This window comes from Syngnathus floridae, chromosome 14 (genome assembly GCF_059516105.1).
Source record: "Syngnathus floridae isolate MCC-2025c chromosome 14, RoL_Sflo_1.0, whole genome shotgun sequence".
NCBI lineage: Eukaryota > Metazoa > Chordata > Actinopteri > Syngnathiformes > Syngnathidae > Syngnathus > Syngnathus floridae.
Window position 1 is genome coordinate 10,310,441 of NC_142426.1, and position 27,568 is coordinate 10,338,008.

General features: G+C 38.8%; 1 protein-coding gene across 1 annotated transcript; it reads right to left on the reverse strand.

The window, feature by feature from the left end:
* Positions 1 to 62: 62 nt before the first annotated feature.
* Positions 63 to 27,549, reverse strand: pappa2 (pappalysin 2). The gene is made up of 27 exons (XM_088396276.1): positions 26,526 to 27,549; positions 23,653 to 23,885; positions 23,261 to 23,482; positions 22,368 to 22,966; positions 19,641 to 19,789; positions 18,569 to 18,708; positions 18,165 to 18,318; positions 17,834 to 18,026; positions 17,625 to 17,758; positions 16,939 to 17,121; positions 16,316 to 16,619; positions 15,335 to 15,463; positions 14,880 to 14,965; positions 14,080 to 14,276; positions 13,759 to 13,872; positions 13,157 to 13,292; positions 12,828 to 13,002; positions 12,556 to 12,621; positions 12,391 to 12,487; positions 11,719 to 11,896; positions 9,703 to 9,916; positions 8,365 to 8,533; positions 7,583 to 7,715; positions 7,357 to 7,478; positions 5,030 to 5,101; positions 3,683 to 3,781; positions 63 to 1,000 (listed from the first exon to the last, which is right to left on the reverse strand). The coding sequence occupies exons 1-27, from the start codon at positions 27,343 to 27,345 to the stop codon at positions 887 to 889; spliced, it is 5,232 nt and encodes a 1,743-aa protein (XP_088252402.1). The 5' UTR covers positions 27,346 to 27,549; the 3' UTR covers positions 63 to 886.
* Between the last annotated feature and the right edge of the window lie 19 nt (positions 27,550 to 27,568).

Below are 27,568 nucleotides of genomic sequence, written 5' to 3' on the forward strand. Positions count from 1 at the left end.
TTTTTTGGAAGCATTTAACAATATTTAGACATAGAGAACAAAAGTCAAACCACTGAAAAAGATAAATATAGTTTCAATTTATTCAATAAGGTGTATAGAGTACTGTAGAATACTGAACATGGTTACACTTATCTGCAAGTTTGGATTAACTATTTGGATACATGATTTCAGTTTTTGTATGTTTCTTGCATGAATACAACAGTGTTGGGTGTTTCGCTTCGAATCCTTATGTAGAACTTTTCGGTTCATTTTTCTAACTCCAATTGTCACATAGATAATCCACAATGTTTAAGAGCAGTTCTTTTCACATTGTACAGTTTGTTTAATGCTCAACTTTACAGTTCCATTTGTACAGTAATAAAAGCTTGTGAAAATGATTTGTCGATATTAATTTCGTGGAAATGCAAAACTAATTTTGGTGATTTCAACATCAGCTAGTAAATACGTATTCGAGACATGTCTTGATTTAGTCAATATACATTTGTCTTAACAAATCCATTTACATTTCTAAGGTTAATAGTCATTAATACAAGTCCTAGGATGAGCTAAAACCATTCTGACCATTGCTGATAGTTTGATGATACATAATAGCAGCAGAAAATGTCCTTTGTATTATGTGAATTGCTTCACCACATAGCCATACTACACCATTTTGAGTTCCCATTATTTCATAACACATTATAATACATTCTATTTCTGTTATCTCTTTTATTTACCTATTGACGGCAATGGCAAAGGTGCTTAACCACTTTCATTGACCCTTTTGAAAAGAACGTCTTTGCCTTCAAAACGTGTACAAAGTACATGATAAGGTAATATTTGAGCTTGTTGTGTATATTATCTACAGCTTATGTTACACCACTTGACTTTCTTGCACTCATCTATTTTATGGGATTCCTCCTCCCCCTTGTGGGTCCTTGCCTTTGCTCTTATTTTCCCTGGCATCCGGATCACGGCATGTGCACTCATCTTGATTGCAGTCTGCTCCAAACTGAATGACCTGTTAGAAAATAAGTATCATTATTGGAAACACGTCCAATAGTCTACATTTTTGGTGTTGATATTTGAAAATCAGCTAAACAGCTCTGTACACATCATTTACCCTCATTCAGTAAATATATTGCCAACGTCAGACTACCCGAATGTAGCCCTAGTGGATTTTTATTGTCTCATCATTGATTGGATTGCAAGCAAGAAACATCATACTGCCCCTCTCCACGTTCCAGAAACAGATTCATTGTCTTCTTTTTTTGTTGCCTTTCCGGAGCAGAAAACAAAACGCTCATGTACATAATGCCTTCATCAACAAGACTTTGACATTTGTTTGGCCCACGTCCCCAACGGACCTCCACCAATAGACTCAATCTTTATGGAAGCACTTAATGACTGCGGGTGGTCTGGTGAGTGATGGACTTGAAGTGTGACAGCTCACCCAGGCCAAGACACAGAATGATATTTATCTGGTAGCCATAAGGCACATCTCCGTAATTATCGCAACTCAAAGTTGGCGGTGGCTCAGTCAACAACCTTACAGGTAAGTAACTAACACTAATTTTCATGCGAGCTGTATTTCTATAAAGTGTAAAAACTGTCATGCAAATCACGTCTCATATTTTATTTTAGATGACGACGAGAGAAACCGTCTGACTGGTTCAGACGAGGAATGCCCCTGATTTTCGGTAGGTGATCATGTATATTATAGGTTTGTAATGTCATATTTACACAAAGTTACAATATGTAAAACAAAATTATCACAATCGTTTATGTGCTTCTTTTTTTTCCCAAATGAGAATTTAATCATTAAACAGAATTGAAAATGGAATCAGAAAAATCTTATCAATTCACATCCCAAGCCAAAACACTATTCTGCCCTTTATATATCAGATATTCACCGTTGTTTGTTGAGTTACAGTTTATATTGATTGGGCCAGGACATTTACCGTATTGGCCCGAATATAAGATGACCTCGACCCCCTCTTTTTTAAGACTCAAGTTTGAAAAAAGCCTTTGTCTAGTCCATGAATGTAAGACGACCCCCCCCTTTTTAAGTTTTATTTCAATGAAAAAGACCTCGTCTTATATTCGGTCCAATACGGTACTTCAGCGCACCTACAAAATGAGCTGAGGCAATAGTGGAGGTGTTATATTTTTAGTGCGGCAAGGCATGGTGAGCAGCTATGGATCATATGTCTGGTCTCTCAGTTTTAATTTACTAAAAAGTCGCACTTGGGAACTTAAGTCGGATCTTCAAAGAAAAGAGAGGAGACCATTTGGTGTCACCTAGTCTTTGAACAACAAGAAGCCTTGAGAGTCGACAGGAACACATCGTCATGGGTGGAGGTAAACCGATGAACACATGTTAAGAATCAACAACAAGAGCTGCCAGCTCTGTCTAGGAAGCAAGCCACCACCACAGGTTGTAAAACAAACTCTGGTGCCCCGCAAAGAAGTCTGTAGCAAGACATGTAAACATTTACTCTTGGAGAGAGGGAGCAAGAGGAAGACTGTAAGAGGAGAAGAAGAGGGAGAATGGAAAGTGGGAGGTAATGAAAAATGAAATGGACAACAAGTGAACCAAGATGTGGGAGGTAAACTTGTTGGTCTTCATTTCTGACATTTAAAATGGATTGAAAGTTCGTGATAGTCCAGTCAGACTGTGCAAGAAGGCAGGAATAGCCAGAAAATTGAAGTATTGACAAGATACCAAATAGCAAGTGTGTGCAAAAACCAAACATTATTTCTTCTTTGTCCAGTACATAACCTGTCCACATTTGTGCAACAGATAAATATTGGAACTATTAAAGTAAGAATGAATTTTAAAGGCTCCACGTTCCATCAAAGTCCTGAAACACAGTAAGCATGGTTAAGTTCACTTCCTGAGCGTAAACCTGAGTTGTTTAGCTGCTGTTATAATGTGGCCAAATGAACCACCGTACTTTCAACACCTCTGCTCCCTGCCTGCTGACTTTGTAATCCTCTTTTTCCACAGTAAAATGGAGTTAGTGGTAGTTCTCTGGCAGCCCGTTTATTGTGGTGGCAACTACATCCTTATAATCCTTCTACATTTAGGAAGTCATAATGTGCACTAGGCAAAAAAAGAAACAAAAGAAGTTCAACCATGCTAGACAAAGAACTTATTAAGGTGCCCCGGAGTGGGTGACATGAATTGAATTGAGTATAATGTGCACTATTTTCCAAATTCTAGCACATTAAGGATTTTGAGATTTTATTATATGTTAGATGAGTGACAGAACTTTGAGACAGCTTTGATAATACAGTGGAGCACAAGTTTTGATGAGTGAGAATTGTTAATATCTAATTTTGAGGTGCTGAATCCGAAAGCGATCTTGATTTTTCTCTGTCACGTCAAGATTTTGAGCATTAAGAACCCGATTTTAAAATTCGAAATATGAAATAAAATGAGCATGTAAATAAAGCATTAAAATTGGAAGTCACTGATGGTGTACAGGTACACTCGCCATGTTGTCGGGCAGCGTGGGATGCGCCATTTCAATTACAGGATGCTGACTGTATATAGCTTTTTTTACAATTTGGTATATTTGTATCAATAAAATAAAATTCAGGGAAGGCATGATTGGAATGAATAGCACAGGATCGCCTCCAGCATGCCCATGACCCCCATGGCGGTCAAGCGGAACGGAAAATGGATAGATGGAAATACCTTTCTGGACGATAGTGTAGAAGGACAGCAATCTCCTCCGTCATACTGACAATAGGCCCGATTATTGAGTGTGTCGCACCAACCATCCCCACCAAAAGGCTGCACACAAGATATAAACAAGAGTAGTATTTTTTAGGAGTGCAGAATAAGACATTTAAGGTCTATTCCACAGCTCACTAGCGGTCAGTGTAAAACCTTTAGAAATGGAGTACTGTAATGTGTTATGATCTCTTAAGTTTGGTCAGAACTTGAACTTTGGTTTTCTGAGCTGCATCTGTCTGATGCTCTTTTGAGGGAGTCCAGTCAGAAGAATTTAACAATAATCAAGTCTAATGTGGTTACAAGAATGGATATGCAGTGGTTTATGACTTGGATGACATTTGCATTAATTGTCAATGATTAACAGTGAAAAAAAGTATATGAGAAACACATGTGGTCTGTAATAATTTGTGTTGTTATGGAAGATAGGGAGTTGTTTTGTCTCACAACATTCACTGCAAAATGAAAGAGGAAGGAAAATGTTTGCCGGCAGTTAAAGAGAGTGTGTTTCATCAACAGTTTGCGTTCCAATGGCAGTTCCAGGATTGTCAGAGCCAAACAATATCCGGCTTTGGGATTTTAGAGGGGCATGTATTGGAAATTAGATGAGAAACGACAATAGAATAATGTTTTGATCTCCAGTGATCATTACATCTTTTAATGCCGCACACAATGGATTTAAGAAAAAAAATAAAAACTAGGTATGTTTTTCAACTTGAAACCCCATTTAATTATTTTAACCTTTGCTGGACTGAGCAAGTTGTATTTCCTCTTCACTTTGGTGTGGTGGAGCCTGAAGTTGTGCAATTTGAAACACTTCTGTCTCTAATAGAAATATTGAAAAATATGTTTCAAGATGATTCAAACCACCTTTTTATTGTGTCTTCATCATTGATCATTAAATGTAGAATTCAATAGCTCAATTCCATTGACACCTTGATACTGACATTACAATACCGAGTGTCAATAATAATCTTTCAACGATTAGTTGTATTTACATCTTCATATAGGGTTGTGTAATATTCTTCTAAGAATATTCACATTTCTAACTGGACCATAAACATCAAGATGTGTGAAATATTATCTCCGTGAAGCTATAAATATTTTAATATTTCTTGGTCAGACACAATGTCAGTCAAGATTGAAAAAGACATTCACGCATTTAATCGTCTCAAAAATCTGGGTGACATTGATGCCTGTGTTGTTGGCCTGGTTTAACGGAACAGGAACGGAATGCTGGGGGAAAATATATTCACACACAACCAAGTAGCTACTGATGCAATACTACTCAATTGTTTTGACACTTACCTCACATGACTGAATGCAATGAATGTTTTCAGGGGCTGGGTACCACTTCATCATCCCCGTGCAGACAATGGTCTGGAAAACAAGGCAAGTTCAGCAATTCCAAATGAAGAAATATAACAAGTGAAAAGTTACAAATACTTCCCACAGTCCTAAAAACGTGATATTATTTTTATATTCAAAACAAGAGTGCTTAAATGTTGCTCCAAATGGGCCCTAACGGGATCTTTTTAATACCTCTGTTGGTCAGTAGCCCTTACAATCACCACCAAATTGTCTAGCTTCTGTTCAGACAAGGCACACAGAGACCTTAGAAATTCATGGAACACTATTTGCAAAGGTCTTTCCTGGATCGACTCCTCAAATTGTAACCTTCAGCATTTGCTGACGTGTTGCAGAGTGTGATGCAGTGAAGCTGTCAGCATGTGAATAAGCACATCCAAATCTTTCAAAAAGGTTGAATTGACCCCCCTGGGTTGAAAGGGATGTTCTGATCCAAGTCTCTGATCATGCAGGCTTTAAAGGGAAAGTGTTATGCATATTTAAAAAAAAAACTTGGAATATAAGAAATATAATTACTGGTCTCAACTCACAACTGTTCATTGACCATAAGTCAAGGTGTTCAGCCAAAAGCAAGCAAAAAGGCAATCTCCCCCTTCTTGGCTTGTCAGGGAGCGTAGATATTTGAGATAACACAAGGCAACGTCAAGAGTATGCTGTAAGCAACCAAAGCTCTCTCCAACTATTTGACCTTGCAGAGGTCAGATTCGCGGACTGACTGGCAGGTTAACCGACCACCCAAAAGCGAGGCAAAAGTGAGTCAGTGTTGACAGCATTCATTTAGAATCTATTCGTGAGATATGATGCTGTAACATGAGCCAACTTTCAAGCAAAATCTGGCAGTCCAACAAGTTTGTTCATTGTGTGAGTGCGTTTCCTGAACATTTCACGCCAACTGCAACCTTTCCTTTTAGACAATCCACTTATTTCCAGTAAAGCAAAAACATTTGGACACACATCCAAATACACCCTGGGAATGTGATAGGCTGCTGTCGTTGAGAAATGTTTTCAGAGAAAATCCTGCCAATTATTTGGTCAAAAATCTGATAAAATAGGACATTCATAAATGTCGACCACATATTGTATTGTTATTCAGCAAATCTGATTATGTCCAGAAAAAAATAATTGTATTTAATATATTTACTTTTGCTTTAGTGGAAAGTCGCTATGAAGGATGTTTCAGATCTAGGGGGCATTCGTTTAAATCAATTGCAAACAACTTCTTTTACTTTTCTCAGCGCCCTCCTGGCATTTAGATGACACTTAAGACACTGAGTCGCTGCAGCCCTAACATTTTAGGCTTACAATATAATGAAAGAAGCAAGATCACATTGCTCTGCCTGCTGGATAGAATGTTCAAATGTTTTTAACAATCTGTCTGCAAGCCTGTAGAAGAGCATAGTTGTGTGCAAAACTTGACTCAACGCTGCATTTAAAGACCACTTAAAGCCTACCACCTTCATGTTGCGGCGAGCACAGATTATAAATCTAAGATTTGCCTCAACAGTTCCAGCACAAGAAAGTTTCGTTTCTCTCCATAACAGAAATAGACTAGAGTTAATATGAGGCCTATGGGTTTGTTGTTACAAAATATATTTTTGTTCAAGGATATTTTTGGGATGTTTACTGCTTCAGAATGTCATTGATAAAAACAAAACAATTATATTTTGTGTCAAAGTTCAGTGTGGCTGGGTGGCAAGTGAACCCAAGCCCTGCAGGGAAACAGCCAAGGCAAGAGTGCCGGCAAAAGAGTTATTATAGATACACGGAATTCGACTTAATATGAATCAATCCATAAAGATGGATGAACGGCAAGTAACTCATTTTACTGCATGCTGTTGTTCAGACCACCAGCTGTTTCAATGTATTATTCATTCTGATGGATTTATTTCTTTGCTGTTTTTCGGTGGCTCAGCTTTCATGACAGTCCAGATCCGTTACATGGCAACAGGGAAACAAAACAACCACTTTTTCCAAAACCCGCCAATGATTTTCAAATTTCGCAAGCTGACCTGGACAGATACGTTGGAAATTATGACTGGTCGACCACAAAATACGAACATGTACTACTTTGACCTTTGACTTCCCATTCGACATGCAGGTCATATCAACTATCAAGCATGTTAAATCTACATATAAATTCATTAATATGATGTAGACTTGTTTTGATAATAGTGAGCAGACTTTGAAAAAGTATTTTAGCAAATTGTTCAATGAATTATAGCTATTATTATAAACTAACGCCTGAGTACTATTCATGTACATCTCACCTGAAGTTTGATGGGAAGCATCCAGTGTTTTAAAGAGCTAACTGTAGAGCCATTGGGCAGAACCACTGGGTCATGAAGATCCATGTCCGGGGTCAAAACGCATGTTGGGTAGCAAACAGCACCTGCACAGAAAAAAAATACAAAATTAATTTCCTTGTTTCAATATGAAGTTGAAAATGACACCGTTTTGCCACTAAACAATATCTGCAGTGTTCATTTTACTCACCAATTTCCATGCCCCCGTTACAGCTATACGTTACAGAATTTAGATCAGATGGAGCAGAGCAAGCTCCTTGGAGTGTGGAACACATGGTAAATTGTGCTGTCCATTCACCATCTTTAGTGCAGCGAATCCCAATCTGTAAACCAGCAAAGTCAATCACACTATTCAGTAATTCTTCATATAAAATAGAATACGTATTTCTAGAAGTACCGGAAGCCGTAAGTAAAGAAGACTTTAGTGTCAATTGTGTTTTACATCAAATGACAATGCACCATTCTATCAGGAATTATTTTTGTATTTTACACGTATTTTCCGCACTATAAGGTGCACCTTAAAACCTCCAATTTTCTCAAAAGTTGACAGTGCCTTATAATCCGGTGCGCTTTATATATGGACCAATATGAATTCGTGGATGAGGACTAATTTATTAAAGTAAGCTTTACGTGTTTATTTTGTGTGTTGTGTGATAGTAACGTTTGAGCAACATTGAGCTATTTATATGTTATTGTTTTCACTATTTCAAGTGTTACTATATTGTGATTGCATTAACGTTTGAGCAACGTTGAGTTATTTATTCTATGCGCTTTATAATCCGGTGCGCCTTATATATGGACAAGGTTTTAAAATGGGCCATTCATTGAAGGTGTGCCTTATAATCCGGTGCGGCTTATAGTGCGGAAAATACGATAATTACACAAATCTTCCACAGGCCTTAAGTGAAATTGTGAGCTACACAATGGACTGGAATGTGCTCTAAATCTGGAGATTTTTGTCCAAACACTTACATTTTCTCTCGCATCTGGGCACTGCAGCGTACAGAGCGAGTCATAGTAGAGGCCATTGGTGCACTCATACATGCCCTGGAAAACACCAGGTAAGGCTGGGCAAGATATGGGCTCACATGAGGTATCCTCCCACTGCCCTTCCTCTAGGCACTCAGTCTGGAAGTATTTCCTAAAAACAACACAAGAGTAAGAAAACGCTACGTCAGATTATTGAAGTTTTTGAAAGGTCAGCATCCAGTAATTCCAATAACAAGATAAGGAAGGTGAAAATTAAACCGTGCTTAGTTGACTCTGACCACAGGGATGTCATTTGATGTTGTGTTACAATGAATTGGGATTACTTGAGGTTTCACTCTAATATAAAGAAGTGTGAGCAGATATACATGGTATACAGTGGATGCACTCAGTGACCCCCCCCTCCCAACTTTTTCCATTATACTTTTACTGTTTCAATAAGAAAAACTTACCAAGCTACACAGGACATTCCACCCTCCAGTAAAATGCATTATATGTGAATGCATCATTATGTGCTATAGCAGGTCACATGGGTTCACATGTCAAATGCATAAAAAAAGCTTGTTTAAAGCTCTTTCACAGCAGCTGCTGTTCTACTTCACACATTGAACTAATAAAGCATCAGGGGTTATTAAAATGTTTACACGATTGCTTGAGAAAGTGAAACTCATAAAGTTACCAAGCTGCAAACGGATCTTAACATGAAGTTGTTTTCCACCTTACTAAATGGAAATTTGCTCCATGAAAAAACAATGAATCTATATACTCTCAGTTCCATATCACAGTCAACGCTGTTAATATTTAATAAGATGCTGATGAAGGCAGAACAGTGAGGAAATTAAGTTTTGCAGAATATTTTACACATACACTCAACATGATAATTCCATAACAGACTAAACTATGTAAGGGAGGGATTTAGTTCATCTGAAGCAGGGTACAAACCTGGCATATCAACGGTTTCCTTTTAATGGTTGTTCAGGTAGTTACTGAGTACAACTGGCAATGAAATATAACAAGTGGTAAGCATTTTACTGGATTGTAATGTGAGCCTGTTGTATATACTCGAACGTAATACAAAATGTCAAACTACTTCTTTAAAATTGTGCACATGGTGTAAAGCACCATTGTTGTGGATTTAGGTGTCAATATATTGCATTGTAAATGTAGACAAGATTATTCACATCGTTGGATTTGATCATGCTGATGGAAATTAAATCTATTTCATGACATAGGGAGGTACGGATGTTTACATAATATTTTAATTTTTATTTTTTTTTAGATATTCCAAAGTACTATCCTCACTAAAAGCACCAAAACACTCACCTTGGTGTCTTCTTTTTTAGGCTTCCCAAGACATAGAAGCCTGGGTTGCATTTGAAACGGCAGGTGGAGCCAACATCATGGCTTGAGGACAGGCACTCTGCCGTTAGCAGCTTGGCGTTGGGGATGTTTGGAGCCTCCGTGCACTCGATCTTACAATAAGCCTCTGGAAAAGACCACAAACCATCCTCCAAACATACCAACCTGTCATTGTCTCCTAAGAAGAGAGAGGGGAGGAAAGACAGGAGATACACAGTAGGAGATGAGGGAAAAGGAGTTGCTGTTATAGAAATTGCCTCACACAAGCAAACTCTTCCTTTGGCCACATCAATGCAGAATAATGGATGTTCTTTATCTCTAAGGAGGTTGCTAAGTCAGTACTAGTTGCTCGTTATCCAATGAGGCTAGAGCACATCTAATCAGCAAAATCTCATCCATCCCATTCTGGTCATTGTCCTTTGCCTGCCCACCATTGCTTCTACCTACTCTCGTTCTCAAATCCCAAACTGTTCAGCATTGTATGTCTTGGAGAATGTGTGGATTTTTCTCAAACCCAAGACAGGAACCACAAATCCTGCAAAATCGAACTTTAAGATAAAATAGTACACAGTGGAACAAGTAGGTCACATCGTGGACTGATTTGTCTCAGTTAACATTCTTGTTTTCCTTTGAGACTTAGTCGTGTGATAATACAGAGAGGAAAATAAAATGTTTTGCAATGCCCAAAAATAATATTCTAGTTCAGTCTTTACATGGAACATGAATGTTGAGTTTAAGTACCAACATTCTAAAGTGATCATACATTTATAGGATCTAATAGTTGAAAATAATGTTTTTAGACATGCTGGCACTGGTATAATCCAAATTTATTAGTTGTACTTGGTAATGGATATATTCTCGTGACTCGTGACAAGCACACCGGCCTTTGGAGTGGCATCCAAAAATATGTAACCAAAAGCCACAAATTTAATTTTTTTCTGCACAATCTGTTTTCAGATCACAAAAACCGGGGTCGTACTGCTGACTCCACAATGACATTTGAGCATTCACTGCGGCTTGTCGACCACAGACGAGTAAGTGTGCATCACGTTTGTTCGTTTTGATCATTTCAAGAATGTACTGAATGTTCAAAGATGGAAAAATGGTACATCTGAGGGGGGAAATGGAATGAAAGAATGGAAGAGACGAGTATTTTGCGTAAAACACTGTAGTAATAGGGACGCAAACAAATGGACTTCCAGAAAACAAACTCCCATCCCAACGAACGATAACAGTGAATGAAGTGGATCACCGTAAGCCGAGATGTGACAAAGGCATGATTTATTGTTTCAAAGTGCTGTTGAGAAAGAAGAGGCTTTAGATTACCCAGCTGCCTAAAATGAAAAAAGCTGCACAAATCTGCCGATCCAACTGAAAATCACTGTTCAGTTTAAGACCCAAGTTTGAGAATGTTGGCTTTAGATGAGGCGACAGGGAGCCCAAGTCTACAAGATGGAGTGTAGGGAAGGGGCAATGAGGTTAAACACCATTCCTTCTGCTGTCTTATCATTGAAAGACAAGTAATTGAGTACCATCTAGATCTTTATTTCATCTAGACAGGACAAAAGTGGCCTCAGTGAGAAAGTTTCTTTTTTTTTTTGCTCAGCAGGACATAGGTCTGACAATCATTCACAGAGCAGTGGAAGGAAATGCCATGTTTCCTTAAGATGGAACCCAAAGACAGCAGACATTGAAAACAGCAGAGGCTCCAGAATTGAACCCTGTGGAACACCATGACATTGAGGCCGTGAAGGCCAAATAAGTTCCAAACCACTCAAGGGTAAGACATCTGATGTATGTTGGGTAAATTTACTGGGACATATCATGTTTACATTGTTAGGGAGAAGAAGAAAAGTCAATTTCTTAATGCCCATGTGGTGCTACAAATGAGCCAACAGAATATACGTAGATTTCAATACACGTATTACACCAACGATTCAACAACACATCAAACCATACTTGGAAAATATTGAGGTTTACCTTGAAGTATTGCCGGTGAGCCACAAGTAAAGGAGCATTCTTTTCCATAGGTCGTTCCCAAGGGACAACTGAATATGGCATGGTACACATGAGACTGATCAGGCAGGCCACAGTCGAGAGGCTGGCAGCTAACTGCGCGATTCCATAAACCATGAAAACATTCCGTCTCTGTTTGTCTCTAGAAACAATAGAGGCACAAAAGTGAGAGGGATTGTATAATCAATAATCAATTCTATATATAACTATAAACATGTCATGTGTTTTCACTCCCCTACAAGATTTCTCTTTTTAAAAGGATTAGTTAGTACCATTCCATGTGACTATTTTTATTGTATTAATTCATGATAATATAATAATAAGAGAATGAGAATAAGAATAAAAAAGAAATCTCTAATTCTTTAGGTTTTATTAATAAGTATATTCATATATAGTCAATATATTTCACTCCCCTACAAGATTTCTCTTTTTAAAAGGATTAGTTAATACCATTCCATGTGATTATTTTTATTGTATTATTTCATGGTAATATAATATTAATAATAATAAGAAGAAGAGAATGAGGATAAGAATAAAAAAAGAAATCTCTGTAATTTTTTAGGTTTTATTAATAAATATAAATATTGATAAAGCCCGCATCTAAGGCTGTAAAACATGAGACATTATTCATTGTACCTGGTGTGGTGGAATTTCCCTCCCGCTAAGGACAGTGATGCTAAAACCAAAGTGACACTGAACAGTGCAGTGAGACGACTGCCCACCTCCAATACACCTGCAAGGACACATTTGATTTTGATCAGTTAGCATTTTACAAATATCATATTGCTACACAGGGCCTACCTGACAGAGGCATGTTCTATCTGGGGCGGGCTGCAGCTGTCCATTTGACATGTCTGTCTCAAACAGCTGTTGCAGCAACACAGGATGGAAGCGGAGGCACAAAAAAAGAGAGAGAAACATAGAATCTACACTGTTCCAGCCTTGATATTGAGATCTATAGCTTTGTTTTTTTGCAGAATGATGCCAAGCAAAATAGCTTCACGTATGCTCATTAGATTATGTCGTGTGTTGTACGTAGGTAGCTGTGGGAGAGCCCACCCTCTGATGCGCACCCAGTCACGGCGAAGGTGCTGAAGTGGCAGGACGTCCTTAGGGCTATGCCCCCGATTGCCACAGATGAGGAGGAGAAGAGGAGGATAACAGATGAGGTGAGGTAGAAAGGTTGAGAGAGGTCATGGGTCACGTTAACCACCAATGGGTTCCGATGGCATGAGAGGTTATGCGTTCCTTAAATGGAAATACTTCATTGAGTTGCAGATACAATGTAAATGACAACAGTGTTTGATGGGACAGTTTTCTCGGGACAGTGACGTCTTAATGCTGAATACCACATACATTTTTTTTTATATAAATACATCTAAGGTCTCAATAGTCAAAGTACCTAATGAATGATTATTTCCAATCGTATCAGAAAGCAGGATTGTAGCAGTCCTCTGACAGTGTTCCCCACTCCATGACCCATCTGAAGCCAGATACACCATGACAGAAGCTGCCACTCCAGAATGGGCAAATCCTACCTACAATTATAGTGCAAAAACATTTAAACTATTATGAGTAAAAGACATCAGTAAAACCGTAAAATTTCTCGTATGACTTTCATTGTGGCCGGTTTCATTCAAGGGAAAATGGGTGATTTGGAATTGGACCATGCAGGTAAAGCTAAACTTTGTATTTCAAGTTGTGAAATATTTTTAAGAGGAAACTAAACATGAATGCCCTCAAAATACCTGTTATGTAAAAACCTTGCAAAATATAGCAGTAATAGTTATAAACCAATCGTAGCACATTTATTTATGATGTCATGAGTGGGTGGTCAAATTTCTACCAAAGCATGCAGGATGCATGCAAGGACCATTCATTATTTACCTTAAATATTTTTGTCATGCTAAAACTCAGTCATTACTGAGGGTAAGAATATGTGAATCAAAGTGAATGTATAGCTACCCAGACACAAACTGAAAAGGAACAGTTACTCAGGCTTACCTTCAGCCAAAATGGATGTTCCAGGTCATTACTTGTGTCAGAATGAGCTGTGCAAGGGAACCATGCATCAGTGGGCAGTTTTTCGCTCACATCCATGTACTGGTACCTACAGAGCTTTACAGAGCAAATATATAACAGCAGGTTTTATACACGCCCTTTCAACATCATTATTTTCTTCTTTGACTGACATTTCAGACTTGACACAAGGTTGTGTGTGTTCTATACATCCAGATCAGAAACCCAATTTAAAAGATTACAACCACTTGTCAAATTGGTAGTAGCGTTTACAATCATCCAAGTCTAATGGTTTAGGTGTCATACTTTTTTAAATGATGGTTCCCCGGTGGCTGCGTGAGCGGGACAGTGGTCAGGGTCCTGATGAGAAGCAGTCGCAGTAGATGCCCACTGGTCTGTGTAACCCAAAGGTGTAAAATAACCACAGTCCTGAACGCTGGAAACACGTTCAAACTCTTCGCACACGCCGTCCCCATCAAAAACATAACATTGGCTGGGTTCACCTTTTGGAAAAAGAGCAAAAGAAAGGAGGATTTATTAAAGAATAAATATCCAGATTTATAAATCTGGCAGGACAAACTTGCCTGTCAGTGAACCAAATCTGAGCAAATCTAAATTGTATTTTTGTTGGACACAGTTAATGGTAACCATGTCAAGTCCACACTATCAGGCTTAGTGACACTAAAAGACTCCAAGAAATAAATGTTAACTTCAATTAATATTTGAAGACCACACCGGGACAAATCTAAATCTGCAATGTTTGCAGTTCGGGTGTCCACGCATGCACATTGTCTCAGGTTTTCCTTGAATGTCCTTATATCCATCCCTTTTCCATAGTGCTTATCCTTCGATTGTTAATTGACTGCATGAAATGTGCTGTGCTACCAAAATAAAGATAAAAAACATCTCACCAATTTTTGTAAGTATTACAAAAAGTGCAGGAATTATAAAAAAGAGCACAGTCAGCAAGTCAAGCCACTTCTTTTATTTAAAATACAGCAGATTTTTCAGCCAAATGTATCAAAAACCCAACATAAATGAACTGCTAAATGTACTTGTACTAAACAGTGTGTCCTCTTTGCATACACGACCTTCTTGAGACTCACCAATGCAGTTGAAGCCCTTTTCCGTGTAACACTTCTTAGAGCAGCCATCGCTATCTAGCAGATTATCATCGTCACATTCTTCTGCCCTACAGAGACAGCACAGTCACTATCGTTTGTCTTAATAAAGGTGGATTAACGTAATTTCTGGACTATAAATCACACCTGAGTGTAAACCGCACTAGCTAAAATTAGGGGGAAATCCTTTTTTTTTTTTTCCATATATAAACCGCATCAGACTATAAACCACAGGTGTTTTAAATGAAATGTCCTCATTTCTATTACCCATATTACCAAAACAAATCCTCTTAAAATATCATAAAAATCATGAAAAGTCCATAGATCAACCGCACTGGACTATAATACGCAAGGTTCAAAGCTTGTGCAAAAACTAACAATTTATAGTCCGGAAATTACAGTAAATATCCACATAGTATTCGTTAATAAAACTTGCATACCCTTGAATGACACCATCGCCGCAGTAGGGCTGCCCATGAGTGTAGAAAAGAGATGGGGAGGAATTGCTGAGAAGACCTCCAATCTCCACTTGAATCGTGTACTCATACCTTTCTCCCCTTTTTACAGTTCTGTAGAGAAGAACATTTACTTGAGCTTAGATGTATGGCTTCATGAAGTTACAGGTCTAGCGACACAACAGCTTTATTCCGTGTAGGGTTTGTTGAGATTATACTGGTCTTGGAATGAATCCTTATTCCATTCTAAATACATTCTAACTTAATATTCAACTGTGATATCGAGATATGGATACACTCTCAAAACTGTCAATTCAACCCAACTTTGAGTTGTTTTGCAAAAAAAAAAAAAAAAAAACATTTGTTGGGTTGTTTTTACAAAAGCCTGTGTTGTTTTGGGCAAAATAACCCAGGACGAAACGGTCCGATTTTGAACTGCCAGACCAAATCCAAGCAGTTACTTGTGTTTATGGCCTCTGATTCCACAATTGGTTCTGTTTCAAAAAATATGCTGGCTCTTACGCTGCTTTACCTTTGCTGTATATTTCTCATACTTCTCATCCCACTCCAAATCCTCTTGCACCACTTAATTCTTGATCTCTTTTCTAGATTCTTATTTTTTACGATCTAGTACATTCCCTAATTCCCTTTTCAGGTTATGGCCTGTAATTAATCCCATTTTGCTCCTTCCTATGTCCCTGCCAAAATCACTATTCTAAAAGACTCCACCTTCCACACATTAAGACCAAACTGACCTTCAGCTCCTCATAACTCAACTCCCACCAGTTCATTTGAGTGCATTTTTCACTTAAATGTTTATTTGATATAGGAGATGTGTTCCGATTAAAAAGAAAAAAATAAATCTTTAATTTACTTGGGAGATGAGGCACACATGTCTCTACCGGAAAACGGGAAAATACACACATTTGTGTGTGACAGACATGTCAGTAATCACTTAAAGGTTACCTGTCCGTGAACGTCTGCTGTGTCTGAGGTAACGGCAATTTGCTGGTGAAGGCTGGCTGCCGGTGAATCCGATACAGCAAAGGTTGACAGCTAGAGCAGAGATGACTCCCGGGGCCAGAAGACAACATTGCGGCATCAATCTCCATCTTCTCATCAAAGGTGCAGAGCTTTATGGCACTGATGGCAACATTGTTGGTATCAAGGCGCAGGGTGAAGAGCATGTCACAGAAGACGTGCTGTGGTCCAAGGTTCATAGTTTTACCAGTGTCTGTTATCAGCTCTATGTCCGCAATAGCAGGATTATCTGAGAAGTGGTAAATGAATGGAGTGGATGAATACCTATTAGTTTCATTTAAACATCAGTCGTGGTGATATATGACGGCAGAATCATATATATGCTGTCAAGATCCAAATACTTTTGCTCGATACTATCCTCCAATGAGAAAGTCATCCAACCATACATATATTCATGGATTTCCACTGAGGCAGTCAGTAGAAAAACAAAGCCTTATACAACCTCCCGACGGGTTTGAAAACATATAATTTGACGAATGTTATGTGTGTCCAAAGGTTAGTGTTGATGTAGCGTGTCACTGTACTACAAATTATAAAGTGAGACTTACTTGCTGAGACGTAAGTTATCCAGAGGGTCAGAGTGTGTGGAACAATGGGGTAGCGAAATTTTAGTGTAAGGGTACAGCCCTCCGTTTCAGGACAAGGTGATGTCACGTTACTATCGTAAAGGCTAAGTTCAGGACTCCATGCTTGGAGACTCGGCTCACATGACTGCTCAACATCAGGTGGGCCTGGAGTTCAAAAACACAACACAAAATTGGACCATTATTAATCTATCTTGTCACTTTTGACATAATATCACAGACAATCAGTTTATTCATTTAGAGATGAGGTACGTATGTAGCTTACAACATGCAGGCCAGACTATGTAAGTCAGTGGTGTCAAACTCATTTTTTTCGCGGGCCGCATTGTAGTCATAGCTTCTTTCGGAGAGCCATTATGACTGTCAACCCAAATGTATGAGCACCTCATATTATATACAGTAAAAGCTACAAAACAAACTGACAAATAACTCGTTTTCAAATCAGACGAGTTAAAACTGGTCAAATATTTAAAAAATCTGATATTATTTAAAGTGAAGACAATTTGCAATTCTAGTAATGACACATGAATTTGATGCACAATTTGTCTTCGCAGGCCACATAAAATGATGTGCTGGGCCGTATCTGGCCCCCCGGGCCTGGAGTTTGACACCTATGATGTAAGTAAGACAATATGAATGTTTTGACTGACCAATAGCCTCATCAGGTGCCCAGTAGCCAGACGTGTCACAGATGCGAGGTGAAGTTGCCTCATAGGCATATTGGTGGAAAACACCATTTTTATCACACTCCCCACAGTTGATGGCAGCCACATGGGAGGGGGAGCTAGGACAAGAGAAAAACACAAGATGGATATTTTTGCTTTTGTCAGTAATGGAGCAATTTGTAATACAACAGTACCTGTCATAGAGTGGCCCAGTTAATGGTGCAACCCAAAAAAGTGAAACTGAATCTTGACTCTGGTCAGTCACCATTGCTGGCAGAGGTATGGCAGCAGGTCGACGTTCTGTCAACCAGTTCTGGTAGACCAAGTCAAGATAACAGTGCATCCTGGCTACTTGATTAGGAGTAAAATGATTGGTGCAGTTGTCATCTATTAAAGGGGAAAAAAAATAAGTGATCATTGTGTTCAAATTCCAACCCTCATCAACTTCATCTAGCACTTGGTATGCTAAACATTCAGAATTTATATTTTTTCATCATACTTACTTATTTTTCCAAATTTACTCACCAGTGTAACTCATGTAATTACTATAAGGGGTGTCCTGATATGTGGTGATGCCACATGTATCATTAACAGGTCCGGGATCATGGCAAGCTTTGGATTTGGGTGTTGGCGCAGTGTCAGCACACAGATCTCCGGTTTCCATGGATGGGGTGGTTTCCTGCACACAGGACAAAACAAATAAGCATAAATAAATTAAAAACTCTATCCAGCTTGCTTTTCTAAATTACACAGACAGCAGATAACAAGCCAATTTCTGTCATATTATTTTATAATATTGAAAAAAGTCAGTAGCTATATAAAATCACAATTTGCTAAAGGCATCTTTGTAATATTCAACAATATTTTTTTCAGAGAAAAAGAAAATACAGAATAATTTCCTGTAAATCAAAAGCTTGTAGCAATTTTACCTGACACGGGTCATCACAGGAGTCTCGTTCGCTCACTCCCTTGAAGACATGGTACAGTCCAAATATGTGGCCCATTTCATGGATCATAGTGTTATGGTGTCCACGTGTGCCAAAGTAGGATGGATTCAAGACCATTCCACCTGAGGAACAGAGCCAAATATTGTTAAGGCGAAAAAAGTGTTAGTTGTGATATATGTTAGTGAATGGTGGTGGCATAAACAAGAGGAAAGGTAATAAATATATTAAGAACAGCTGTATAGTGGGAATGGGTGGCAACTGTACGGCGCTCACACTGGCATTTCTGCATTTTGTTGTTGGGTTGGTTTGCCCTTTTCCGTGGAAAGTGGTTTAATGATTGGGAGAGGAAAGAGGCAATATGCCAGGAAATCTTTACCATCTTGTTCTCTCCATCTCATTTGGACAATACAAATAACAGAAGATGCCAAATGCAGAAACTGAAGGAAAAAATTAGAGGGCAAGAACGATGCACATTTCACTATTTAAATTGTATTCTTTCATTCATAGTTTTTGTCATTTTAAGCGGTGAATCTTCACTCTGTCTCTGCTCCTCTTTCTGGACGGTCAATTTTCATGGAGTCACATTTTCGCCGGTGTTTCCCCTCCTTTTATGCCGCTCTTGTGATTGTTGGCTACGTTTTTGTTTACGTTATTGTTAGAGCTCATCTATTGATTGTTGGTTGTTTCAAGTCACCACAAAGACTGGAAAGACTTACGATAATATCAAACACGTAATTGTCTTAAGGCCAAGTATGGAAAAGACTGACCTAAACCGTCAAAGATTACCACCTTACACTCAACAATTAAGATGACAGGAGTGTAAAACTCTAAAAAAAATAATAATAATTCTCAAGACTCAGTTTTTAATTTGAAACTGAAATTTGTTAGGTAGCCCAGCACAACAGAAATTTAGACAGAATAAAAAGTTTTGACTATCGCTCACGAGAAATAGTTGTGTTTATATGTGTTTATATTTTTTTGTTCAGTGTGCATAGTAACATAACTAACATGGTGACAAAACAGTGATTTGGTGGAAGTAATATTATTTAATTACCTTGTTGCGTAAGTGCTTCCTTTGCCCATGGCCAAGTTGCAGCTCCTGCCAGCTCTTCTCGTACAGAGTTGCTGGCAAAGAAAACATTAAGGGTCTCGCTGCCACTCAGGTGAAGCTCCTCTTTAAGCTCTTTCACACTCATATAAGCCCTGTGGAAGCGGAAAAGGTGAAAGAAACACATATTGATTCAAAATATTCAATTATAAGAATTTATTTTTATGTATCAACAAAGGATTATAAGAAAGGGGCTCAGGAAAGAGAATCATTCTTGAAGGGAGAGTGTGTAAAAGTTTTTATTTTCTTTTAATTTCAATACTAATATGCATGTTCTATCTTTTTTTTTTCTTTTACAAAGTTGGAGGTCAAATATTACATGGGCCATGCCTCACAATTTCTCATGTTTTGCTGCCATATTTCTGCTATGGATACCCAAAGGAGACAAATCACCCGATCACAGATAATGCTGATTAATGATGACAGAATCTTGAAGAAATTAGTGGGAGGGTTGCAAAGTGTGGCACCGTAATGTGCGTGCTTCAAAATGCACGCGCTTCAAATGTAGGTCATTGTATTCTATTACTTCACCACTAGATGTCATTAAAAGATAAAAAAAATCGACACGCTGCCTCTGAACATATCAAAACCCTTGACACACACACACAGTTGAAGGGCCAAGATATTTTTTTCCATGTTATCATATATGGCAGGGGTGTCAGTAATTTTTATCAAAGCCTATATCGGAGTTAAGGTTTCCCGTAGAGTGATTGTTAAAGTTTGATAGTAGTAGCACCAGCGGTAGGTGGGCTCCCTCTAGTTGTACACAAAAGAATCAATGCATCATACAGTTCAGTTGTATTTAACTTTCAAATACTACAATATATTTGAATTTAATCTTTAAGAGCTGTTTGTTTTTAAACTTATTTAGGTACAGGTTATATTTCACTTTTACGTACATAATAATTGTAATGCTTTGACTTTGGTAAAAGTACATCATTTTGTCACATGACAACTTTATTTTCCTAAAAATATTTTTTCCTTCTAATATTGTGACCTAATCTTATTGGAATTATGACGTATCTTTTCCTGTAAAATCAGTATTATTGTTATTATTATTAAAAGTGAAACGCAAAGTAGCGAGGGATCACTGTATAATGTTCTGTTTTCATATTTCAACTTTATTCCTGGAAACAAAAAGTTTTTTCTTACAGTCTCACAACTATATTCTCAAATGTATGTTTTTTTTGTAATTGTCTGAATTTATTTATGTATAGTTTATGGGCAAAAGATCCGCCGCCAGTCATTAAAAAGAGACAGCTAAGAGTTGCTTCAGTTCTCACACCTGAGTGAGAGCTGAAACAACTCTGGCTGCACTTAAATCAGACAAGTGAAGAGCATGCATTTTCCAGAGACATTCAGTTCTGACAGTCAAATGGACCGCATTTTAACGACTGATTTTTATGTATCCCCGGCATATTAAAATGTTCATGTTTATGGTGAAAGGGAAGGATTTTCTAACCGGAAATACTGACTCGATAATAAATAATCCAATTTTTCGCAAGTGGGGTACAAAGTATGACTAATAGACCACCACTATAATCCTGTAGTGGTGATGCACTGGGAATGTTTTTCATTTGTAAATATCCGTGCCATCCGTGTAAATCATGGAACATTTAAAGAGTTGCAGCTAAATGATCAGAACCTGTTATGCAACACTAGATCTGCAACAGTAGTAGCTATATAATTTTATTCCACTCCTATGAATTTAATGTTCCTAAGTCCTCCAGAGGGAAACATTTGGTCATAAAAACTAATCATTCAAATTTATGTGTGTCTATACCACCAGGTCTCCAGCTGTTCTACTTGGGGGGGAAATAAACATTGCATTTGTAACATTATTTTCTTAACTACTTGAGAATTTATAGTCTTCAACTTCATGATATCTTTTCTAAATTGCAACTCAGCACCAAATGAGATAAAAAGCAACTTCAATCATGTTAGGACAAGAAAATGCCTACAATTAAAGCTTGTATGAGTACAAATATGTTGTTTTTATCTAATTCAGTTGAATATGAGAGTCACTCGTTTTTTTTGTGACCCATTGAAGTAGATTTTACGAGACACCTAAAGAAGTGTTGTGGCATCAGAATATCTATTTTAGAACCAAGTATTACAAGTTATAAGTTCCGTGACTGGTCAACAAGGATCTTCGCACCCATGTGACGACAGAAATAGAATGGAATAAACACAAAGTTTGTTTTTCTTGTAAAAAGCAGCCACAAACCAAAAAGAACACAAAAATTTGGATGTTATTTATTTTTGCCCTTTGCGTTACAACTCCGAACACAATATATAATTAACAAACAAAACAAGATTTGGCATAACCTTGGGAGCTTTTGCTTTTACCTGCTGGTTGATTACAAGTACTTGTAGCTAAAGCCAAACTGTGGCATGCTTTTTACTTTCTGTACCTGGATTTTACACCACCTGATTGATCCCTACTGAAGTTGTGGCAACTTGGCTGTTTTGAATAGGCAGTGCTCCACCAGAACTGCTGATTAGCTTTCTTTCCAAAATGTGATTTTGACAACTCAAAATATGCAGTACCATGTGTATACCAGCTTTGCTATGTTATTGAATTCCAAGTCTTAGCATCACAAACATCCAGCCATCCATTATCCAAACTGCTTAGGTCATAATTACTGAAATATATAACATTTGTTAACTCACCTATTGGGTGACTCTGGATCAAAACAGGTCTTGAGAACATCTGTCACTTCTGGGTCACAGCAGTCTCCATCGTCATAGTCATAGTGTATACTGTTACATTCCATGTTACAAACTCCATCCTGTCTCTTCCAGTTGTAGCAGGGCCCTAGCCTGAGGCAGTCCCCTCCATCATGGCCTGTCTTTGGGTGGTCACATTCTGGATCACAATGGCGGTTTCCAATTTTCCCAATTCGACAGTTGCTAAGAATAAAACGTTGCCGGAGGCTACTGTTTTGAACTGTGTGTACAGTCAACTCTAGGGTGATATTGTAAGGGCGAAAGGCATCAATCAAAGCCTGGTGTTGGAGGTGAATCTGTGCTTGTACCACAGTTGGGTTTCCACCATCATCATTGGAGAGGTTAATAATCCTGTAGCGAACGTGTTTGGGTGTACGGAGCGGCCAGTAGTTGTTGTAGCCAGAAATGATGTCAGTGTTGTCACAAGGTGTAAGACCGCAGGGTGGTGGCAAAAAAGAGGAGACAAGCTCTAAATCAGGGATTGGAGTGGTGATGACAGCTGGATGAAATCCAACTTTGTAAGGAGTCCACATCTGTTCCACCTTAAAACAGGAAGTAAAGATAATAAATGATACTGCAACAAAGCAGTCTACTTTAGTGTGAATATCAAATGAGACACTGGCAATGTCGACACGTACACAATTTTTTTCACTAATTCATACTGGTAGACAAGCCTTGGTTTTAAACACGATACATCGAGCAAGGAATTTTTTAATTCTTTTTTAGGCCTCTGATGAGCTAAATTCCTCAGCCAGATATTTTTTGAAACCTTGAAATCTTTCTGTGTACGTGTTGATATGGCCCAAGGGATGAGAGACAAAATCCAAGATAGCTACATTTGTAAAGTCAGCCCACAGAGCCACAAGAGGCTCCATCTTTGGGAGAGGTCGCATCTGCAGGTCCTCATGAGTTAGGGCATAGTCCCACAAGACTATGCCTCCTACTTGGCCTCTAAACCCTTGTCCCTGCTCTGATTGGTTACTGCCCAGGATGAAGGTTCTGCAGGACTTCATGAAGGGGCTATAGAGATTTCCCAACTGGAGATTGCTTTCTCCCACCTGAGAGGAAAATACAGCCAAGAAGATAAGACAAACAATTGAATCCATAGTTTTTTTTATTCTAAAATCAATTTTGTAATTTGACCAAAATATATACAGTATTAAAATGAAGACGTGTTACATGGTACTTAAATAATGAAGACAAAATGCGAAAAGCGCATACTACATACCTTGGCTCCGTCAACATACAAGGTCATGTTGTGGCTATTGTAAGTCACAATCAGGTGAGTCCAAACATTGGCTCTGTACTGCTGGTGGTTAACAACAGTGGTAGCTTTCAAGGCTCTGTCTGTGCGAAGCGTGAAGTAAAACCGTGCATCTTTGGTGCCTGCAGAATCCATGGTGCGAATTCCTACTGACCAGCCCTTCTCACTCAGGGAATGGGAACAGTTGTCATAGACACCTACAACACAGAGGCAAAAAAATCTGTTCATTTCATTTCTGTTGTGGGAAATAGTATACGCATGACGCAATGACGTGAGCGAGCATGGATATCAACAAGGAAATAAAACACGAAAAACAGATTGATTGACAAGTTGACTGACCAATCTTGTCATTATTCACAATGATTGGTTCTGGTCCCACAGAGAGAATATATATATTTTAAGAATTCTAAATAAGATCCTCGCTAATACCTTTAAATATTGTTGTAAAAGATTAAACTATATACATGTACAGGACATTGTATTGGTAAAAACATGTTGCCGGCCAGTTGGATCTGGCATGGACTTTTTGATTCAGCGTGTGTGTGTCACTGTGAAGATTTTAATCTACGATTCATATTTTGCTTTGAAGCAAAACTCATGACTGGCAGAAGTGGCTACAGAATTCCGCACACTGCCCAACACAGTTCAGTCACATTCGACCTTCTTGGTCTGTGTGCTGCAGGCCTTAAAGAAATGTAATGAAATTAAAGATAATTCAAGTATTTCCAGTCATTCAGACACAGAGAATACTTTGACAGAAAGGCTAGAGAGAACAGAACAGAAAAGTAATGAGAACAGAGACATTTCAGACTGCCAAAGTAAGGCTTGGATGTTTTGGTCTGCTCTTGCAGCAGACAGACACATGACTACATCTGTTGCACAGATGTCAAACCGTGGGACAACAAAAGGTCAGGGAACCCCTTTTCTCTTCACAACCCTGTCTGTGGGTGTGTGTAAATTGGGTAACTGTGGAAAAAAGATAATACATAAATATATTTAAGAAGATGAGTTAACTGAATGATTGCTCACTTTGAGTACAAACATAGGGCTTTGAAGGTCATACATTTTCCTTTACGCAATTAAAATTCCATATGATACAAATAAAAAAAAAAGGCTTACTATAAACATCCATCAATCTGTCCGGTCGTCCATCCAGACTTCTATGCATTCGATTTTTAAACCATTTATCCTATGTGGAGATTCAACTTTTATTCCATCCATCCATCAGGTGCTTGCTGGAGACTATCCCAGCAGGCAGGGGACACCCTGAACTGGTTGCCAGCCAATCGCAGAGCACACACTAGGAGGAAATCGGAGTGCCTGGAGAAAACCCACGCGGGCACGGGGAGAACATGCAAACTCCACACAGGGAGGGCCGAAGGTGGATTCGAACCCGCACCCTCCTATGAGGTGGGTGTGCTAACCAGTGCTTCACCTTGCCGTCTACTCATTTTCTTCATTTTTTGTTTTTTTCGTTGTGTATTAGCAGATTCCTTCTGGCCACAAATAAAGGCAATGAAGGAGAAACATTGTTGGATCTTTGATCAGAGTAAATTTGAGCAGACATAACAGTTTGAGGTCTAACTCGCTATCAAGACTGCTCAGGAGGTGCACCCACATGCTTTTATTCCCCTTAATTTGTGTGATGTACGTGTTATGCTTTCAAATGAGCAGCTGACAGTGGCATTCATCATTATGAGAAAAAACAGCTTCCTTGCACACGGTGGAATTCTGCAGGATTAAAGAAAAACCTAAATCCACGTACATACACAGCGTTATGAAAATGAACTAGAAATTCACACTTTTAGATTTGATTTTATGTTTTGGATCATCAGGCAAATTATAGACTCCAACAAACAACCAAAGTAAATATAAAATACCGTTTCCCATTGATTCTTGTTTATTGTTGGTCACACAAGTTTCTCAAGAATTTAGTTACGACTGATTGGTTTGCAGTATTTTAACAGATTGGGAAAACATGAGGTCACTGTGTTGCACAATGTTGGTTGTAGTTCTGTAAATTGCATTCCATAGCTGGCCTTTTAGTCACTTTAAAGTGGAAAAGGGCTCTAACTTTGAAAACACAAATATTTATACCCATATGAACACACACGATCACCCTGAAGCCACCTGCTGTGACCGCAACAGGTTGTGGCTTCTCCAGAAACGTTTTTATTTTTTTTTTATCTGTTCACCACAGCCTTTCAGCAAATCACATCTTTTGCCATGTTTTCCTTGCATATTTTCATTGGATGTGTCTGCGGTCGATGTGTCACTGGTTACCACAGGAACGTTGTTTTTGGTTTGAGCTCAAAATATTTGTTTACTGTAAGTTTTGAAAACGTGCTGGAAGTAGACCAAAGCGGCGTACACACGCTCCGATAATCAGGCAGGATTGGCTCCCAAAACATTTCTGAGCTCCTTTATGAGGGGTGTGTTAACAGTAATAGTTCCTACCCTATCTTATCAGAAAAAACAGTAGTAAATATTTTTTAAATAAAATAATAAATAAACATATTTTGTTTAAACTTATATATGTAAAGCTTGCAATGTTACTGCACTGAAACAGAAGAGCGACCTGTTGTGTACAATGTTGTGTACAATATTTACAAGTCATTCCAAACAAAAAAAAGAGAATAATTTTTTTTTTCTACTTGTAAAATGTTTGCTAGTCTGACCACACCACAGGTTCTTAAAATGGCTTAAAATACAACACACAAATATGAGAGAGAGCGGAAAAACAGGGCCACGTGTTTTGATCAAATGCAGTAAATTCAAATAAATTCAGTGTATGACAGGAGAAAGTTAGCGAAATTGTATGATCAGCTGTGACCCACCTGCGATGACTGCAGGGTTGCTCTGCCCACCTTCTGGATTCAGCCATAGCTCCAAGCTAAACTTCTCCCTGGGGAGCTCTATCCCTGCAGAGGGCTTCAATCTCAGCTGCTCCTGGCGCCCGGTGAAGTACAGGGTCGTCATCCAAGAGGGGGGCACCGTTGGCATGGGTTTGGCCCATGAAGACGTGCTGCTGACAGATTGGCGTGTGGAAGGATCAACATCTCCGGTGAAGTCCTCGTTCCCATCCTCCAGACCACTGGAAGCTCTAATGCTGTCATCTTGTTGGATTTTCTGAGGAACCCGTAGCCTGGGAGAAGCTGAACTTCCAGGGGAGCTCGAGTTTCCCTCGTGGGTGCTGCGTTCAAACCTGGAGCCCCGTGATGCTTGACTTTGACTGTCATCTTGTTGTGATAAGATCCAAGGCTGTGTGTCTCCATTTTGGTGAAAAGATCCAGGCAAAGTATCAGGCGTTTGCTCCTTTCCCAGTTGTGAAGCACCCCGAGTTCCCTTCTCTACCGGGGTGTCAAACCTGCACCTTCCTTCGCAACCAACAGGAGCGCTTGTGGCAGTATGGAGCTGTCGCCGGTTGGTCCTCGGACTGGCCACTGAATGGCGGTGTTGAGCCGGGGAGAAGGATCGCGGCTGCTGCAGGGCTCTCCCGGAGCCGGAGACAGCGCAAGGTTCACCGGCGAGGCGGGAGAACTCCTCGTCTGCACGCTGCGCCAAGCCACGTTTGTACCGGTTCAGTGGGTTGGAGTTTAGCAGCCATGTGTTGGTAGTAAAGACGAGGACCAGAGCGAGGATATTGATGGACAGCATATTTTTGGAACTTTGGATGGAATATTTGAGTAAAAATAAAGGTGATGCACAAATCTTTGTCGTTGCAATTATTATTGCTTAATTTCCACAAAGTAAAAAGGTGCTTTAGAGGAAATTGAAGATTTTAGTTGTTAGGAAAGGTAACTAATTATAATAATTCATTTCTACCATTTATATTTTCGTTGTCTGGGTAAGTTTATCACTTACAAATTCACAAAAAAAT

What these genes read in the sequence shown, in the direction of transcription:
- pappa2 (XM_088396276.1), bottom strand. Translation starts at nt 27,345, where the DNA reads ATGCTGTCCATCAATATCCTCGCTCTGGTCCTCGTCTTTACTACCAAC. An exon ending in AAAGGGCTTCAACTGCATTG is followed by an intron (nt 14,277 to 14,879) that starts GTGAGTCTCAAG and finishes TTTTTCCAAAAG; the next exon opens with GTGAACCCAGCCAATGTTAT. An exon ending in TGCTTCCCATCAAACTTCAG is followed by an intron (nt 5,102 to 7,356) that starts GTGAGATGTACA and finishes CTTGTTTTCCAG; the next exon opens with ACCATTGTCTGCACGGGGAT.